General features: G+C 36.8%; 1 protein-coding gene across 3 annotated transcripts in view; it reads right to left on the minus strand.

The window, feature by feature from the left end:
• The window catches only part of FHDC1 (FH2 domain containing 1), a 53,562-nt gene that overhangs the window by 31,347 nt on the left and 2,992 nt on the right, over nucleotides 1–19,223 (minus strand). For all 3 annotated transcript variants that reach the window (XM_087963006.1, XM_087963008.1, XM_087963007.1), the window contains exon 2: nucleotides 9,028–9,657. In XM_087963006.1, the coding sequence (XP_087819132.1) occupies nucleotides 9,028–9,501 (474 nt within the window). In that variant the 5' untranslated portion in view covers nucleotides 9,502–9,657. The remainder of the gene's footprint in view (nucleotides 1–9,027; nucleotides 9,658–19,223) is intronic.

Raw genomic sequence — 19,223 nt, forward strand, 5'->3', positions numbered from 1 at the left:
AAAAAACACTTAAGAAATGGAAAAATAAGGTGCAAAATCAATATAAGGATAGTAAACAAAAGGGAAAAGGAATACGACAGAGAAGGGAAGCCAGTAAGGCAGAGGCTAGAAGAAGGGGGGGTAGAAAGGTTTGTTGGGAGAAGAAAGAAAGGGAAAAGGTGGAGAAAAGTTACAAAGTTTTGAAATTAAATGGGAAAAAAGGAATCTTTTTTAGGGATAAAGGATAAAGTATAATTCCTTCAAAGAGATTTTGCAAGGTACATCAGATGATATTGTAGTATTGTATTAGAAATAGAAAACTTAAATGGCTTAAGAGTTGATAAGAGATTAAAATGTTGAAATGTTAATAATGATTGGTTTTAAAATTTAATAATATGAGGGGAGGTTTAGAATATTGAGTTTTAATTAAAGAGTTTAATAAGTTTATGGTATTGTTATTATAAAATTTCTATTATAGTATTTGTTTTTAATATTTAGATCTATTGTTTAACTATGTATTTAATTATTCTGGATGTACTATTTAGATAGAATGTACCAAGCAAAATCGGATTGGGTATTGGGCGTTATTTTAAAGGTTAATTTGATTAATTTAGGGGGGAGATAGAAAGGCATCATACTCTGATTAGTGATTTCAGGAGAAACTTCTTCTTTTTTTTTATAAGGAACGAGACAAAGGGACAATAAAGAATGGACAAAAGATACAAATATAATGACTCAAATTAAGATGATTAATTAAGATAGAATTAAGAAGAGTGAAATATGTGGAGAAGTTAATATAGAAGACTTAGAATGGTAAATAAAATAAGTAATGATATGTAAGATGAGCATGAATATAATTGAAGTCCATGAAGAGAGAGATACCTGGGTCCAAGTTACTTTCCAAAAAGATTTTTTTTATGTTTTGTGTGTTGTGTGTATATGGTTGTTGTTTTTTTGGGAGAATTAATAAAACCTTGCAGAAATATAGAATGAGAATAATGGTAACTAAGTCAGAAAGAAATAGATGAAATAATAATAATGAAATTGAATAAGAGTAAAGAGAAGTAAAGAGAAATTGAATAAGAGGTTTTTGTATGTTTATATGGAAATGGTTTAAAACAGAATTATAATTTATCTGACTTGTTAAATTTATAATGGAAAAAGGTTTAAACATGTAATGGATAATGATGATTTGTGTGTTTTGAAAATTAATAAAACTTGTTTAAAAAAAAGGGGGGGGTTCCATGATGAGATGGATCTTTGAGGATGTTTTGAACTTTCTTAAGGCAGCGGGAGCTATGAAGCTCTTCCAAAGAGGGGAGAGGGCAACCAATGATCTTCTGGGCAATGACATTAACCCTCTGGAGTGCTTTCCTATCTGCCACTGTGCAATTGGCAAACCATACAGAGGTGCAGTATGTTAAAATGCTCTCTATGGTGCAGCGGTAGAAGGTCACCAGCAGTTTCTCATTCAATTGTTGTTTTCTGAGAAGCCTTAAGTAGTATAATCTCTGCTGGGCCCTTTTGACCAGGGCTGCAATGTGGGCACCCCAGGTCAGGTCCTCTTTTAGGGTAACAGTAAGCAATAGTAATAATAGTAATAATACTAATAATAGTAAGCAAATGAGACAGAGAAGTTTCATTTATCAACTTTATAGCACCAAAGCTTTATCTGCCAGAATTTTTTGGCAGGCTTTTTCCCTTTTCTCCAGGGCTCCCTCCCTCTGTTCCCTTTAGCCAGGCCCTTTGCTTCCTGATGAAAAGTTCCCCCTAAGAAGAAAGTAAGCCTTATCTACATTCAAGAGGCTGAATAGACAGAAGAACTCTTCAAGGTTTTAATATATAGTTTCCCTAAAAGCCTCGGTCAGAATGTATATGGGGACCTTTTTTTTTTTTTAAGGACAGCTGCTACTAAGGGATGAGGAAACTAATTCTCCCACCAGCAATTTGAACTAATCTATTCTTGAAAATCATCCCTTGCACTACAATGAAAACCTAGTTGCAATATTTATGTGAGAGTTTGTAAAAACTACAAGCAGTCTTCCACATATAATCACAATTAGGACCAGAAGTTTGGTCACTAAGTGATACAATCATTAAGTGACTCACTATATGACCAGTATCAATCTTACAACCATTTTTTACTGCAGTCATTAAGGCAAATCACTGTCATTAAATGAATCTGGCTTCCCCAATTGACTTTCCTTTTTAGAAACTGGCTGGGAAATTGGAAATTGCGATTATAATGCTGCAACCATTATAAATGCAAGTTGGTTAGTAAGCACTCGAATTGCAATCACATGACCAAGGAGGTGGTGCAATGGTCATAACTTCAAGGACAGATTGTAGATCATTTTTTTCAAAGCCATCTTTGAACCATCAGTGAAAGAATAGTTGTAAGTCAAAGCCTATATTTGAGTAGAAAAGCACACTAAAACATGCACATTCATAGGGGAATCTCCCTGAGATGTCTCTATCCCCATCACAGGGATGCACCCTGCAGACAAGTTAGCTATTAAAATATTTCATTAAAATACCAGAGCCCAATATTTAAAAAGTAGGAATACTCAGTGCAAATTTTAAAAGTAGCAGAACGTTTATGCATGCAAATAACCACACAATCTCTCTCTTTTTTCATTCTCCCTCTCACACTCACTTTGGTGTGCACATCTTCTCTTTAGTAAATTTGTATCTATAATCTGATCATGAAAAAGTGGCAACAGACTTATGTAAGGAGAAGAAGAAAAGGAGCCATTATATTTACCACACTTGCACTAATGGGGACTTGTAACTATTTTGCTTATCCACTACCATCAAATATTCTGTCTGAATACTGCCAGTATTAAATAGCAAAAGTTGGGAACCACTAAACACCCAACCTAAAGGAGCAGAGAAAAGAATGAGACAAGCAAAGACATACGTTAAAACCTGTTAAATTATCCTGTAAAATATATAGTAATTATAATCTGTCCTTTTAGATAGATGCCAGAATTTATGTTGAAATTCTGTTTAGCTTCCTTGACAACTATGATTTTAAGCCCAGAAACAGTTTTTAAAGCATCTTTTATCTTCTAAATAAACCATGCACAATGAACCAAGATAAAATTATATCAAACAAACAGCCATGTCTATTAAATATGAAGCAAAATTTGATTTTACTTAATCTGACAACTAATCCATCAAACCCTTTTTTAAATTTCTGGCAGAGAAAATGCACTGCCTGAAAATTCAAGTTATGTTTTCCATTACACTTTTCATGTATTTTTAAAGCCAAACTCAGATTCTACCTGTTCCGATTTCACTTCTCCCACTTCTTAAAAAGTTGGACTCATCTTCTCTTTTGATTCACCACACTTTTTTGATTTACCAAGAGCCATATTTCATGTGCTTCTTGCTTTCATCTTACATTCTGAGAACCATCTGACATTAGTTATCTGGGAAGAGTCTCAGCCAGTTTAGCTTAAGGAAATGGACTGGAGTCTTCTAGCTGTGAGCTGAGCCACCTGTATTCTGCACCCCTGCTCCCCAATTGCACAAGGCCTAATGGGAACTGTTTTGTGGTTGGTCCAAGCAGAAGTTAATGCTTCTCTGTAGGAGGATGCAGTTCTGCTTGCCTTGAACAAGACGGTAGTGTGCCCTCTTCTTAAGAAACCATGAACACAACAGTGTTACATTATTTTCATCCAGTCTCAAGGAAAGGTTGTTGAGAGACGAGTGGCTCTTCTGCAGAGAGCCTTGAATGAATTATTTTAATTTTTTAATAGCTGGGCTCAGGTTGGGTTGAAATATGGAGAGCGCAGTATAGTATAGAGACTGCATTGGTCACACTTGTGGATTACTCTAGAGGATTACTCTAGAGAGCTCAAAAGTGGTGCAACCACTCTGGCTTTCTGGGTCTGTTGACAGCTTTTGCTACCCTTGACCATAGCATCACCCTAGGCTAGTTTCAGGGACTGGGAGGCACTGTTTTGCAGTGGTTGTCCTCTTTCTTCTGTAGCTGGTTGCAGGTGTTGGAAAGGTGGGACAGAGATCGAGCCCTAGGATCTTGCAATGTGGAGTGCCTTGGGGTTCAGGTCTTTCACCATTGTACATGTACATGAAACTGCTGGGCGAGATCATTCAACGGCAAGGAGTGCAGTATCATCAGTATGCTGATGATACCCAGTTATGTTACTCCACCCATGGCTGAGCAGGTGATGCTATTTCAGTGCTGACCCAGTGCCTGGAGGCTGTGATGGTCTGGATGTGCACAAACCAGCTCTAACTCAACCCAAGCAAGATAGAGGTGGCTTTGGGTTTTGGATCTCCTGGGAATGGTGATGTGTTTTCTCTGAGTATCGATAGGAAAGCACTATCCAAAATAGGTACATAATATGGTGATCCTTCTACAGTTGTGGCTCCTGGAGGATCAGGTGGCAAATATGGCAAAGGGCTTGTTCAGATACATCTTATGGACATCCTGTTGGAGTACTGCAATGTGCTCCTCATGGGGCTACTCTTGGAAACCATCCTGGAAGTTATAACTGATCCAGAATGTGGTGACGTACAGTGTTTTGGGCTCCTCTCAGTTTGCCCATATCACACCACTGTTGCATAAACTACACTGACTTTCCAGTTTTTTCACCAGGTAATTAAATGTGCTATTTATCTTCTTTAAGGCCTTTTTAAACTGCTAATTATCTTCAAGACCTTACTTGTAGGACTGTCTCTCCCACTCCAACTCCATACTAGGTCAAGTAGGGTCCCTTCCCTTAAATACTATAATCTAGTGGGTGCACCTTTCTGTAGGAGCTCTGGTCATGTGGAACACTTTCCCCCCCTGGAATCTGATAAGCCCCCTTCTTGAAACCCATAAAGGGCTGTTTTTTCACTTTATGTGTTTTCACCTTATACGTTGCAGCTGGAGTCTGAGAATTGCATTGCTTGAAGGATTAGAGAGCATATTTTTTATTTTAGTGTTTCTGTTTTTTTATCATTGTCGTGAGCCACCTTAGAACTGTGTTTCATAAAATTGTAAGACAGATCTTTAGTTCCAGAATACAAACATGCATTTCCCCAGGTAGCAAAATCTGAAAGAGCATTTCTCCATAAAAAAGATATCTGTCAGCAGTCTTTCTCATGTGCAGTACGCATTTTTATCAGAATAGTGTGAGATTTCATTGTTACCCTAATTACACCTTCATTACGGTAAGTTTTCTTCTTCTGCACAAATATAACTTATATTGTAATCAATTCATTAAACTCTTGGAGCCTTAATTTGGACCATACCTTCACTAATCACTGAGCATAGTTTAATGGATAAACAACGGATAAGGGCACTATTTTAAAAACTTTACTTCTTAGAATAGCTTATATAATATTTTTTTGTTTATTTCTTCCTTTTGCCAGGTTGGTTCATCCTTTATAATGTTCTAGCTTTTCCTATGAGAATACTCTTAGCTAGGAATTTAAAATATCACTAGAGCTTGTAATTTATTATCTTATAGAAACATTTTCTAGGGAACAGAAATAAGGAGCATTGTGACTGACCAAGCCCAGCAGAATTCTGTTGCAGCTGCTTTTCTCAGACTGCTAAGGTACAATATAAATACTTTCTAGAAAGACCTATTGAAATATACATCTAACTTCTATTTTAGCCTCAAAGGTTCGATATTTCAGAAACAGCCTGAAATACTAGTTATAGGAGCCATGGTGGTGCAGTGGTTAGAATGCAATATTGCAGGCTAATTCTGCTCACTGCCAGGAGTTTGATCCTGACTGGCTCAAGGTTGATTCAGCCTTCCACCCTTCCAAGGTTGGTAAAATGAGACCCAGATTGTTGGGGCAATATGCTGATTCTGTAAACAACTTAGAGAGGGCTGTAAAACACTGTGAAGTGGTATATACCAGGGGTCCCCAACCGCCGGTCCGCGGACCGGTACCGGGCCGCGGAACAAGCCTTACCGGGCCGCTGGTTGCTGGGCGACGCCATCTTTTTGGTAAAAAGCGCTTCTGGTGAGCTTTTCCGGTAGAAAGCTCACCGGAAGCGCTGTTTCATCATAAAAGATGGCGGCGCCAGCTTCGGTGAGCTTTTCCGGTAGAAAGCCATTTCTACCCAAAAGCTCACTGGAAGCTAGCGCCGCTATTTTTTGACGAAACAGCGCCCGTGACGCCACCGGAAGCGCCTTTCGTCATAAAGATGGCGGCGCCCAGTTGACGCCGGTACCGGCCGCGGCGCCCAGCTGATGCCGGAACCGGGCCGGCCGAAAAGGTTGGGGATCCCTGGTATATACAATAAGTCTAAGTGCTATTGCTATAGTAAAGTCATGGTAAGCCATGGTTTATGTTTTTCAATAAACCGTAACTAGCTGAGTTAATTCAACACCTTAAATATAAAGCATGGCTTACAATTTCCAACCAGAGAAATGCTAAGTCAGTAAACTATTATTAGGACATTTCTTTAGATAGAATTATTGTGAGCCAAAGTTCATTCTTAATGTGTTGTACTAAGTCAGCCAATTATGCAACCATTTTTATAGCTTAGTTCTTACATTACAATTGAAATATCAATACAATGAATCAGTCCACATAATATGAATACAGCTTTCCTATCTGATGTTTTCCAGAGACATTGAATGTCGATACTTATAATTCCCTAGATAACACAGTCAACTGACATAATATTGTATGACATTTATAGACCTAATCCACAATAAAGTACTTTGATGGTATTTGCTAAACTCAATTAAAAGCACTTAGGTATCTGTCTCTTAATAAATAGTGGTTGAAAGTTTGTACACATCTCAATGACAGCATACTTATACATTAATTTTTTGATGCCTCAGTCTTAACCAAAGTATGAGCTTAAACTATATTGATTCCTTTATCCTTTAATAATTAATTGCTATATATCAGCAATCACTACTTCTGAATTTTTTAAAAAAATTACTTCTAGGATTAGAAGCGCTCCCCTCATTTATTCTTATATGTTTAAACATGCCTTTTCTAAGAACCCACATATTTTTTTAAATTATGCTTGCACACAATCTTGGATGCTTTTCCCAAACCACATGATAACAGTTTCCTGAAGATGCAAATCCTGAGAAAACATTAGCAGAGGGTAAATGCAAGCATTACTATCATGTTGAAATAGAAAGAAGTGAAAACTTTAAAATATACAGTGTAAACATATTAGTTTTTTAAATCTTTTATAGCTCCCATGTATATTTATGGTAAAAATCTATGATAACACATTTGATAATACATTGGGATTCCCTTCTTCCCTCTTTCCAAAATGGACTTTTTTGGTGTTTGTCTTTTAAATGTACACGTTTATCTCAAATTGCTTTATATCTAGTTGGTGATTAAGTGATTAAATGGATTTTAATGTTTTAGATATATCGATTTTCCTCCATGTTATTAGAACCTCATTGTGTTTAGTTGGAAAGCAAATTCACTGAGCTCAAAGGAATCCAATCAGTTAGGATTGTCATTTTAATATAAAAAAAGCAAGAGCACAGTCTGGTTTATGAACAGAGAAAAATAAAAATATTTAAAAATAAAGCCAAATCCATATTAAAGCAGTATCTCTATAAAAAGATATGCCAGATCTAACACATAGTGCATAAGCACTGTATTGCATTTTAAAAAGCCAAGTTTCACTATGATGGGGCAAGAAATAAAAGGACAGAAAGAAGAATATAGACAGGATAATTTTGTAGGCAAGGCTACAACAAGATTCAGTTGCCATATTCTTATTCTATTTTATGTGAAAAAGGGGAAGGACAGTTTCTAGTGAGCAAGACAAGGCTGGTCTTTTTCTTAACTACAATTAAAATGACAAGAAAGAATGAAAACCCAGTAAGGTTTTTATTTTAAAATTATACTTGACTTGCACACCATAGTGTTTGGGATTTATTTTGGTTCTATGCTTGCTGGACAAAGCAACAGCAAAACAATACCAACTATTTCCAAGACAGAGCTAAAAAAGAGAGATGGAATTGTGTAGTTAGTTTGTATTTGGGCCAGGCTGGAATTCAGGCTACAGAAACCTTTGTTCAACAGCCTTCTAATAAAGGAAACTAGAAAACAGAAACAATGCAGAAACCGTCCCCTATCCTAACTTGGAAATATTGTTGAAGGGTTTGTTTTCTGGCATCTCAGCCCAAGCTTACAGACAGAAAAGTTCATGTTGATAACATCACTCTGCATTTCTGAGATGTAGCAACAGGCAGTTCAAAGACAAAACTCTTTCTTTACTTTGCAAGGTCTAGTGCAAGGTCTAATAATTCCATAAAACAGTCTCTGCACTCATGAGGACTAGAAGCTTGTCTTTTTAGGAGGAAGATACCTTTTAAACTTGTAAATATTTTGTTCAGCAGAAAACTTTAAATATAGTCCTAAAAAGATTATAGGGAGCATATTTCTAGTACACGAAAGGCATGTTTTCCCCCCAAATGCCCAGTTACAGTATGGGTGTGCAAACGGATTACCACTTTAAAATTTGCGATAACAAAACATTTTGCAATAGTTATACATTAATAACATCCGATAACTTGAAAAAAGGCAACTTTTTCTTACATAGAGAATGTCACTTCAGTTTAAAAACATTAAAGACAAATTTGGCTACCTGTATGCTCTACAAAATCTTCTACTGTTATGTTTTCAAAAGGTTACTGAAGACAATAGAAAGTTACACAAATCATAACATCTTACTTCATTGCCATAAACTTTGTGTGTGATTATTGCTGTTATTTGACATGCATTACATTTAGATAAAGTCCATTTTGTTCTCCATCAGAATGAGATTATATTACAAGTAAGCTAAAATGAGCATAAGTAATTAAACCAAGCTTGCACAAATGTGTGCCCTCTAAGCTCTGTTGTACAACAACCCCAATCGTTGCTGACGAGCAAGAATCATGGCTAGTTGATGATGATGAGAATGGCAACCCAGCACCTCTAGAAGGCATGGCAGACAACTATTATGTGCTCATATCTTAGCCAATAGGCTGCCTTTAATAAAAAAAAAATCAAAAATAAGATGCTTCTTTCCATGTTCATGCTTACCTCTTGTCTGGAATCTTTAAATGACCTTCTTAAGGATCTGCTTCTAGATTCTAATGGCGCAGGTTCTTCTTGCTGACCAAAGAATTCCTCAATTGTCTTTGTGTCAATCTGATAGTTCTGCTTAGCACCAATAGTCCAGATATTGTTTTTACCACGGACTTGTTCTTCAGGGATCGTTTTCCAAAAGAAACTACGTATTCGTTTCTTCTTGCTGCTCAAGTGGCCGTGTCCATTCAACAGCTGTGATACTGAAGATCGGCTTAGATTGGGGGGAGGAGGGGGTGGCGGTGGCGGCACTCCGGATGATGAAGGCAACAATCCAGCTTCTATGGAAAAGCATGGCGGAGGAAGAGGTGGAGGTGGAGGGGGTCGGTCTTCTGGTTCGTTGGTATCACCAATCATTAATCCAGCTTCGGCTGAAATTGCTCCATTTTCTTTATCATTGACCAAGGAGACACAATTCATAACATGCATTTTATAATCTCCCTCCGTGGAGAGACAGACTTAGTTCTGTGGATGTGCATATAACGTTTATTAGCAGCTGAACAACATATGACTTGCTCATCAAAATTTTGGTTTACCATCCATCAATGAAATTGAAGAGATTTTGAACGTGTTCACCCCTGAAATCTGTAACAGAAGAACAAGAAGACTAGGTCAGTGTTTTTGCAAATATGGAAAAGGGTATGGCCAGAGCACCAGTCTGTATTCAAATAATTCCACCAATCCAGACATACCAATTACTAACTCTATTTTATAACTCTTGCAATGCAACATACAGAGTAAGCTTTGTAAACAACACAGTCAGAAGCCATTGTTTATAATCATGCCCAAAGTATTTAAAACTGAACTACCTGCTTGTAGACCTAATTTAATGACAACCTAAGAATAACTTCTAGGGCTGATCCACATCTCCAGTGTGAAGATAGAATTTTGCTAAGGCAGGAATGGATGGTGTCATCCTTATTAGCCCATCGCAAAGCATCTCAAAAAGTGTTCCCTAACTGAGGATGCTTAGTCTGCATCAAAAATAGTGGTTTCTTTTCCTCTGCTAATGAATCAAACCAGTCCCTTGCTGCACCTCATTTCATCTTACACAACTCCACTCCAGGTGGCCTCTGTGTCTGTGTGTGTGTGTGTGTGTGTTTGTGTGTGTGTGTGTGTGTGTGTGTGTGTGTGTGTATTCTGGCAGGCAATTCCAATAGTCCCGATTCTGTGACTTCAATGACCCTTTGTCTTGGGCTCCTTGGCTGCCTGCCATGAAAGAATAGGTCTTTATTTTGTTTTTATATTTTGTTCCAGGTTTAATAGTGAAACAGTGAAATGCTGGCTGTTTTTTGCTTGTTTATAATAGGTTCAGCAGAAGGATGAAAAACTGAAATCAGCAAGAATTTTGTTGTTTCCCCTTGAAGACAAGGGGACAGAGAGTAGAGCAAAACTATTAATGCTTCCCTCACCCCAGGTCTCCAAATATGTGCCTGCAGAAGGGAAAGTAATTGGCACATATTTTGCTATATGGGAAGGAAAGAAAGATGCAGAATTAACTATGGTCCAGCCAGAAGTTGTGGGAGCGCCATCACTTGAGACTTTCAAGAAGAGATTGGACTGCCATTTGTCAGAAATGGTATAGGGTCTCCCGCTTGGGCGGGGAGTTGGACTTGATGACCTACAAGGTCCCTTCCAACTCTGATTATCTGTGAAATCTGTTAGAACATCAGGCCATCACGGTGAGCAAAGTTGGGGAAGTGAGTTGAAATCCAGAAAAGGGTTTCTTAAGTCAGCTTCATTTATGCATAGGAGGCAAGTGAAGGCTAGAAAGGATTTAAATTGAGCCAATGTAAAACATTTGATTTAGGCTTCTGGCCAAATCAATCAAACCAATATTTAAAATCTTACTTGGGCTGCATCACAAGGTTTGGTATCATTACATGACTTTAGATTAAATCGATTATCATTATCTCAGTAAGCATCAGAATACATAGCAACACATGCTTTACTTATTATCTTGTGCTATTTTTAATTTCTACCCTTCAATTCAATTCAATTTTATACACTAGGAGTCAAAAAGTACTTGATGACACATTCAATTTATTGAATGTATATAACCCACCTCCCATCTGACTTGCCTATGATTCTGAGTAGCACACACAAAAAATAAGGGGCATGTATAAGTGCACCATCGTGCCTCCCGTCCCTGTCCTATTGTCCCCATTTAATCGTACCTATTTTCTGTATTCTTACTCATGTTTATACTTATACCTATTATTTTGTAAGCGATTGACAAATCAAATAAATAAACAAACAAACAATTAAAATTCACCCAACTGCTTCTCAAAAGTTTGCTATAGGAGCTTAGTGACGAAAGAAAACAATAGCTACTTTGATACAGTTTGTTAACTATATTATAAATAATTTTGACTTTTTGTGGACCTATATTATTTTTACTTTAATGGCTAAGCAATCCTTCATAGTTCCAGTCATTGTTTATTCAATATTATGTGTGAAACAGGAACTCTGCTTGTTCCTCTGAACAAGATTGAGACATAAGTCTTTTTAAAAAGTAGCTATGTTTGAAGGGATACAACACATAATTCTTCCTTCTACTTGCATGGTACCAAACAACTCATTCAATTAAACCATATTTTTTTATTATTTTGGTTTACTTTGGCTTTTATGCTGGGAGACAATTATGCATGTACCCATCAATACATTCTCTACATTTGATAAATAAATTAACTACCTGCTATTTGATATTAATATTTTATATCTTATATCAGAATAGAAAAATTAAATATGAGCAATCTAGATTAAAATCAGTTTACTCTATTGTGATGACACAGTATGTTTATTATTAATAAGCATGCTATGTAAACTCAATATATTGATTTTAATCACACCCATTTAATTATTTTATTTATTTCTTAATTTTTTTATGCTGACCATCTCCCCCACAAGGTGACTCTGGATGGCTTAACCAAATGCCTTTATTAATTAATAAGGCACAACCAATGTGTTTCATATATCACATTAAATCACACCGACATCATCATGGTTTATTGTGATGTGTCATATATTTTTTCAAACTGATAGTTGTGTGGAATACAAAACATTATCTTTAAGTACTTCTTCTGTGCATATGTGCAGTACCACAAATTGTAGTCCCTAAAATTAATATAAACTTTTACTGAATTATCACATTTTGTGGAACTTGAACATTAAACATCGTAGTTGAAGCAATTTTTAAATTATTGATAAATACGTCAAATATAGTTTAATTTTACATCAAAAGATTCAGAACATCTAATTAATCTCATCTATATCACAGAATTTGAAAATATAAACTAAATTTGTTTACCAAATATGTCAGAACATCATTTCTTTTGGTTGCAATACAGACAGATACTTTAAGTTGGACTCCTTGGGTTAGTATTGTAACAAGCATAAACAATGGAGAGGATGCATAACTATGCAAATGCGCAAAGCTAAGTATTTACATAGGCAAACCGGTATGTCCAGATTATCTCATACTGGGGTGATGGGTACTTTAAAAGCTAGAAGAGCCACTGTATAATTGCATTTTTATCATCAGTAAATAAATACAACATAGACAGCAACTATTTCAGATATCACTTTTTGAAATGCAGTTTTCAAAATCTAGGTTAAAAACCCCTGACCAAGACCTCACTCTAGATCAGAGGTGTCAAACTTGATTTCTTTAAGGGTCGCACTGGGTTGTGTTTGACCTTGGGGGCTGAGTGGGCATAGCCAGGGTGGGCATGGCCAGCTCAATGTCCTGCAGCCCCTATGCCAGTGAAAACGGAGCTCAGGCTCCATTTTCGCTGGCCGAGGAACCACCGCGGGCCAGTCCTTTGCTGTTTCCAGGCCACCCCCGCAGGCCAAGTCTAAACACCCCATAGGCCTTGAGTTTGATACCCCTGTTGTAAGTGAACAAATGTTTTTTTTTTAAAGTGCTTGCAGCAAAGCCTAGGTGGATTCAAATGATTAATAGAAAAAAAGTTTTATAACTGGCACATCTAAATTACAGGGTAGTTGTAAACAATATAACAAAGCATAAAAAACCCACAAAATTTTAAAACAGTGCACAGAAAATTATTTAGGAAAAAAAATAGGTGTCAGCATATGTGTGGAATATATTGACCAGTCATATTTTAAAAGACAAGAGATCATTTCTGCTCTCAGTATATGGTAAAAAGAAAGATTAAGAAAGTGAGAGGTTAGGATTGAAGCCTAATGGCACAATATCAAATTATATAGCCGATTTAGGTACGAGGCATCTAAGAACTTCAATCAGTTTCAGTACTCCATAAAGTCTAATACATTTTATAAGTGTCCTGAGATTTTAGCAAAGTAAAGATTTATACATATTGGATACAGCTGAGCTTTTTCTTGCTAGAATATGTTGTAACACATACAGAATGATGGATATCACATAATTTACACATACACCATAAAATTGTAGTCAAGGCTTCAAGATACACTTCTATTAAAGATAAAGAGAAACATGTAAAAACTTAAACATTGATCTCAGGTAGGTACACTTTTTGACTTAATTGAAAGAAAGCCACATTGCTCTCTCTTACTAATTCTTCTGTTCAATCATTTGTTCTTTATTGGCCTCTGGCTTTATTATTGGCAGATATTGAGATAGGGACACTAACAAATCAAATTAACTACTCATTCAAACTACCACAATAATTATTTTATTACATGATCCTATAATGCTGAGTTATAGATCTTTAATACATCTCTCTTTTTCTATCAATATCAAAAGTTATCACAGCAATTTCTTTCTTTTCCCTTTACTCTCCAAGTTTCCTTATTCATTTTGTTTTCCTGAAGGAAAACTTCATGTGAAAGTAGACATGATATGGGAGCTTTCTCCAAATTGATGTTGCCCAAAGAATTATGGAGCTTGAAATCAACATTTATTCATTTGTTCATTCATTCATTCATTTAAAAGATTTGTATGGCAACCTATCTTAAAACAAAACTTTGGGTGGCTCACAATATAGGATGAACAAAACATTTTTTTAAAAAGAAACTTGTTTGAAGTTTAGTGGAATATGATATTAAAGAAATAAAATATAGCTAGAGTCCTTATCCTATGGCAGGGGTGTCAAACTTAAGGCCCACGGGATGAATCCGGCCCACGGGGTGCTTAGATCTGACCTGTGGGGCCAGCCTGGAAATAGCAAAGGACCAGCCCACAGTGCCTCTGCATGAGGCCCCCATGCCCTATTTTTGGCTTGGACGGCCTCCTGCAGCCCCCTGCCAACCAAAATGGGAATCGGGGGGCTGCAGGGGGGCCGCACATGCCCCATTTTCAGCCTGGACGGTCTCATGCAGCACCCTGTTGGCCAAAATGGGGCAACATTTTGGGGGGTCTTGGGGGAAATGTGCTCCCCGGTTTGGTCAGTAGTGTGTTGCAGGAGGCCATCCAGGCCGAAAATGGGACACGCGTGGCTCCCTGTGGCCAGCAGGGTGCTGCCAGAGGCATCGGTCCCATCTCCCCCCATCTCGTCTCTCTCCCCCGCCAGCCAGCCCATAGAGGATAACTACATTGCTGATCTAGCCCTAGAATAAATTCAGGTTGACACCCCTGTCCTATGGTATTAAAGCCAACATTCAAGTCCAACATATAATGAAATATGGATTATTTTATAATAAATAAAATATATATATATAAAAAAAAAAAAAAAAAAAAAAAAAAAAAAAAAAAAAAAATATATATATATAATGCCTAAGGAAGAGGTGTAAAGTTTACAATTAAATTCATATTGTGCTGAATTAAAAAATGCAGCTATTGCAACACAGAAAGGCAGATAAAGTCAGTGCCAAAATCTGACAGAGAAAATTATACAACTAAATTGTATTGTCAGAACAATATAGCCCTTTGTTAAAGAAATACAAAGACTAGTAAGCTTTCAAATACGGTTCTTAAAAATGGAAACATTTAACTATCTATCTTCATGACAAGGAACAGTGCTATCCAAAGTGTGGCAGATTGACATTTATTATGGTTTGATGTTGATTAAGCAATTCAAAAAACAATATTTTCTCTTATTATAAACAAATTGGTTTTCAGCATTATAGTTGCAGAGGAACTTTAGTTGTATCAATCGATCAAATAACTTGGCAATTAACAGCAAGAGAAATGCCAATTCCAGAATATAATTTACATAATTAAACTGGGTGTTTATGATCCAGCTGGTACTGAATTAATCACAAACCTTTTTAAAAAAACAAGTATGTTTGACAGCTTATTCAGGAGATGATAAACCCATTCTCAGAATAATACATCTAATTTGAAATATATTTTCTTACTAAAGGAAAAACTGTATACGTGAAGTTCTTGTGCACTGGACCAACCAGTTTTAAAACACTGAAGATATTTCTTAGGAAGTAACAATTCCAAATGCACCAAGTGCATGCATAACATTCACAAAAGCTCAGTAATCCCAAATTGCCACTTATATCCAAGGTAAACATGAACGCTACGAGCTGGTCTCTCTTTTAGCCATCAGTTAAGAAAGCAGCTAATGAGTGGCCCAAAAGGAAGTGATTAATACATTCTTGCAATACCCTTTTGGGGACAGTGAGTAGACGTCTAAGGAAAAGAAGAGATATGGAACAGTTGTTTTAGCAGAATTGCTTCAAGAAGGGGTGAAGCAAGATAAGTGAAACATTTTATACATGCAAGTGGTCCTGATTTAAGTGAAATGAGAAGTAATTAATACAACTGTGAATAGATTCTGCTGAAGTCAGTATCACTTTGTGCCTATAGCAACCTTGTCTCAGGTTGATGCTCTCAGGAGGGACAGGTGTATCTATCTTATAATAACTGGATCAGAAACAGCCATGCTGTTTGAGGGGATAGGAGCCAAAGACCAACCAAGTGCAAAGTCCCGAGTTTGGGAAAGCTGTGTAGAAAAATTAAGAGAACTTAGGAAAAATTAAACACAAAAATATGAGAAAACAGACAGAGCCAAAGATATCACCTATAACAATACACTTCCCCATCTAGGAGATAAAATATGTACAAAGAGGAAAACCACACCAAGGGGTCTTAAGTGTTATTGGAAAGAAGCACAACTGTCAGGAAAATGCCTTGTCACCATCACCCTTTTTCTTTGTATATTAACTGCAGAATTAAAACATTCCAGAAAGATCTCAGGTGTAGATGAACACATCTAACTTTGCACCAAGAAACTTGTTCCAACTGACAGAGGCTCCATGGCTTACAGAGATTCAGCAGGGTGCCACATCACCATTTATGCTGAATAAGAATCAGGGTGCATAAACCCAAAGACCATTTAAGCCAGCATTCTGTTTCCAGAATGGTTAACCTGCAACAAACAAATGATGATTTTCCGGAAATGTTTTGTCCTCTTTTTTTTTCCAGAAGCCTTTGAACTGTTGTGCTGGAGGCGACTATTACACATCCCATGGACTGCAAAAAGAAACAAAGAAGTCCTAGACTGAACCTCACCAAAAATATCACTTAAAGCCAAGATCGCCAGACAGAGAATGTCACACTTTGTTCATGTCATGAGAAATGTCTCCCTTGAAAAGTCAATCATGCTGGGAGTGATCAGGGGAAAAAAGGAGAAGGGGCTGCCCTAGCACCCTCTGGCTGGACACTATAAAGGATGACACTGGGATGACTGTGGCAGATCTGAAAGAGGCAGTGTGAGACAGAGGAGCTTGGAGAATGCTGTTCCATAGAGTGGTGGAAGGTTGGGCATGACTCCATCGCTGACGATGATGCATGGCCATCAAAAGAGAAGTGAATTAGAATATATAACTTAATCTTATATGGATTATCAAGATTGCTACTGATAATCAGTCAGAATTCTAAGCAATGATAATGTAATATCCAAACACTGGGATTAAATATCAACATTACTAAACTTTGTTTAATGTTTCCAGTTTTAGATCCCTAAATCACGCCAGCTTCATACTTGCATGCTTCAAATTTGAAGCAAAATTATATATTTTTAAATCTAGATTAAAATCTCAATAAAAATTTGGGGGGATGAGTATCGTTGCCTCTCACATTAAAGACTAAGATACCCATTTATAGGAAAAGGAAGAATTGAATAGTTTTAATGCCATCAAATCAGTAGGACTCCAAATTTTATTTAGACTATAGTTCAATTCAGGTCAATTTTATGTTGGACAGGTTTCTTTGTGGGAAAGAAATTTCTGTTTTTCGTTGTAGCTTCCCCCTCAGCTATCTACTGCCTTCTTATTGCCTCTGCTTCAAGCGAGGGTGTACACTTCACCTTGGCAATGGATGGAAACCCAACAATTGGGAAAGAAATTAAATGGGCTTTTTTGGATACTGTCTTCTGACCAAGAGCTCACCTTAAGGCATATTCACACACAGTCCCTACTTATTAAAACAAGACATATCACACGAGTGTCTGAAAAGCTATTGCTCAATTTGCTTCAGCAGATGTCTCCAGTTTAGTGGAAGAATAAAACTGGAGGCTATTACCACACATTTTGCTGGATGTGGGATTACATCCTGAACAACTAGTCTGAAGGAAACTAGAGTTTTAATCTGAAGAGGTCTTAGGGCCGGTTCCCACACAATCCTGGTGTTCAAGTTACACAGGGTATGGATGGGGTGTGGTACTGAGCTGCCGATAGACCCTGATTCACAAGAAAGGGTGTGAATGAATAAATGTGTACGCCTAAGGCATACTCTCACAACCCCATTGTATAAATAAGCTATGCACCTGTGTTGTGCACAAACTAACACTGCAAATTACTTTACATAGAAAAGTAGATGTGTCAGTATAAAGTCCTTGAGAGGTACAGATCTTTTTATGCATGTACCAAAAGTAGAAACAGAGTCAGCCCTTTCCACATCCTGATGTTTTCTCTGCGAAAATGTGAATCCAACAGAAAGGTGAAGAAACAATATCAGAAATGCCTCTAGAAATACAATCACAAGAATAGCTGCTGAAGGGTAAATTCATCTGGAGTCTCCAACAATAAGCCCACCGGGGATCCACAGGCAAACAGAGATATTTCTAAATATAAATAATACAGTAGCTGCTATGGTTTAACTATTTGAAATTTTCAGAAATTCAAGTAATTTACAATTAACACTATAATAATCCAGTCTTATCTAAAACAGTACATTTCTAAGAAATCCACACTCACATCCATGATAATAAAATAACAGATATCATCACAAAGGATAACAAATATAATTGACTGGAATTCACATTCTAAGACAAATTTCTATATCAGAATAGTGATGCTGCTAGTTTTCACATGCTACAAGCTTTCAGCACAATGCTCAAATGTTTTAATATCTACACAGTAATTCCCCTACAAAAAGGGGAGATTGAACAACTAACCACAAATACTACAGCAGCAAATTCTGGTGTGTGGAAGGCATTCGAAAGGCTCTTTTGCTTTCCTTAAAAAGCAAACATGGGTGCTTATTGTATTTGAAACACAAAAACACAGTCCTTTTATATTTTTAGGAAACCTAAATTATTTCTAAGAATTAGCTTTCCCTTTAATGCAGAACATGCAATGTGGCAGTTTGCTGCTTCTCCTTTGTAATCACAATATTCATAGCTAGTATCCAATCCATTGCTGAGACTTACAATTTCTTCAGCCCTTAAATCAAAATACTGGGTTCTCTGCCAAACAGAACTTGTTTTTACATCAGCTAACATAACTGAAAATAAAGCAGGGATATATATATACAGGGAGATATATATATACAGGGAGACTGGAATGGGCACTCTGTTGTTTTTCGAGTTACGACTTGATAACCACAATGACACATATCTTACAATTGTAAACTTTGGGCTCATTCTCTCTCTTATATCCCAACTAGTGAATGGTCAATACTGGATAGAAGCCAAACCATTTCTCTCCTTTTATGGCTGAATTTAAATTATGTATCATTAGTGCCTGACAGGGAGAGCAGTGCTCAGCCATTCAGGCAGGAGAAATTTTAGTATCTAAAACAAACTTGATACATTTCATGAGAACATGAAAAAGTTGTTACTGAACATTTTTTATAAATTAAACCAGGCATGCAACAATACATCTTGATAATTAAACTTAATGCCCTACTAACAGCCAAAATGCAATTTTAAAGTATCCTTAAAGCCTTAAACTCTTTACAGATTAGGAAAACAATC

The sequence above is a fragment of the Notechis scutatus genome, chromosome 4, assembly GCF_049901735.1.
Source record: "Notechis scutatus isolate UNSWTSFEM ecotype Mainland chromosome 4, rNotScu1.2, whole genome shotgun sequence".
Lineage (NCBI taxonomy): Eukaryota > Metazoa > Chordata > Lepidosauria > Squamata > Elapidae > Notechis > Notechis scutatus.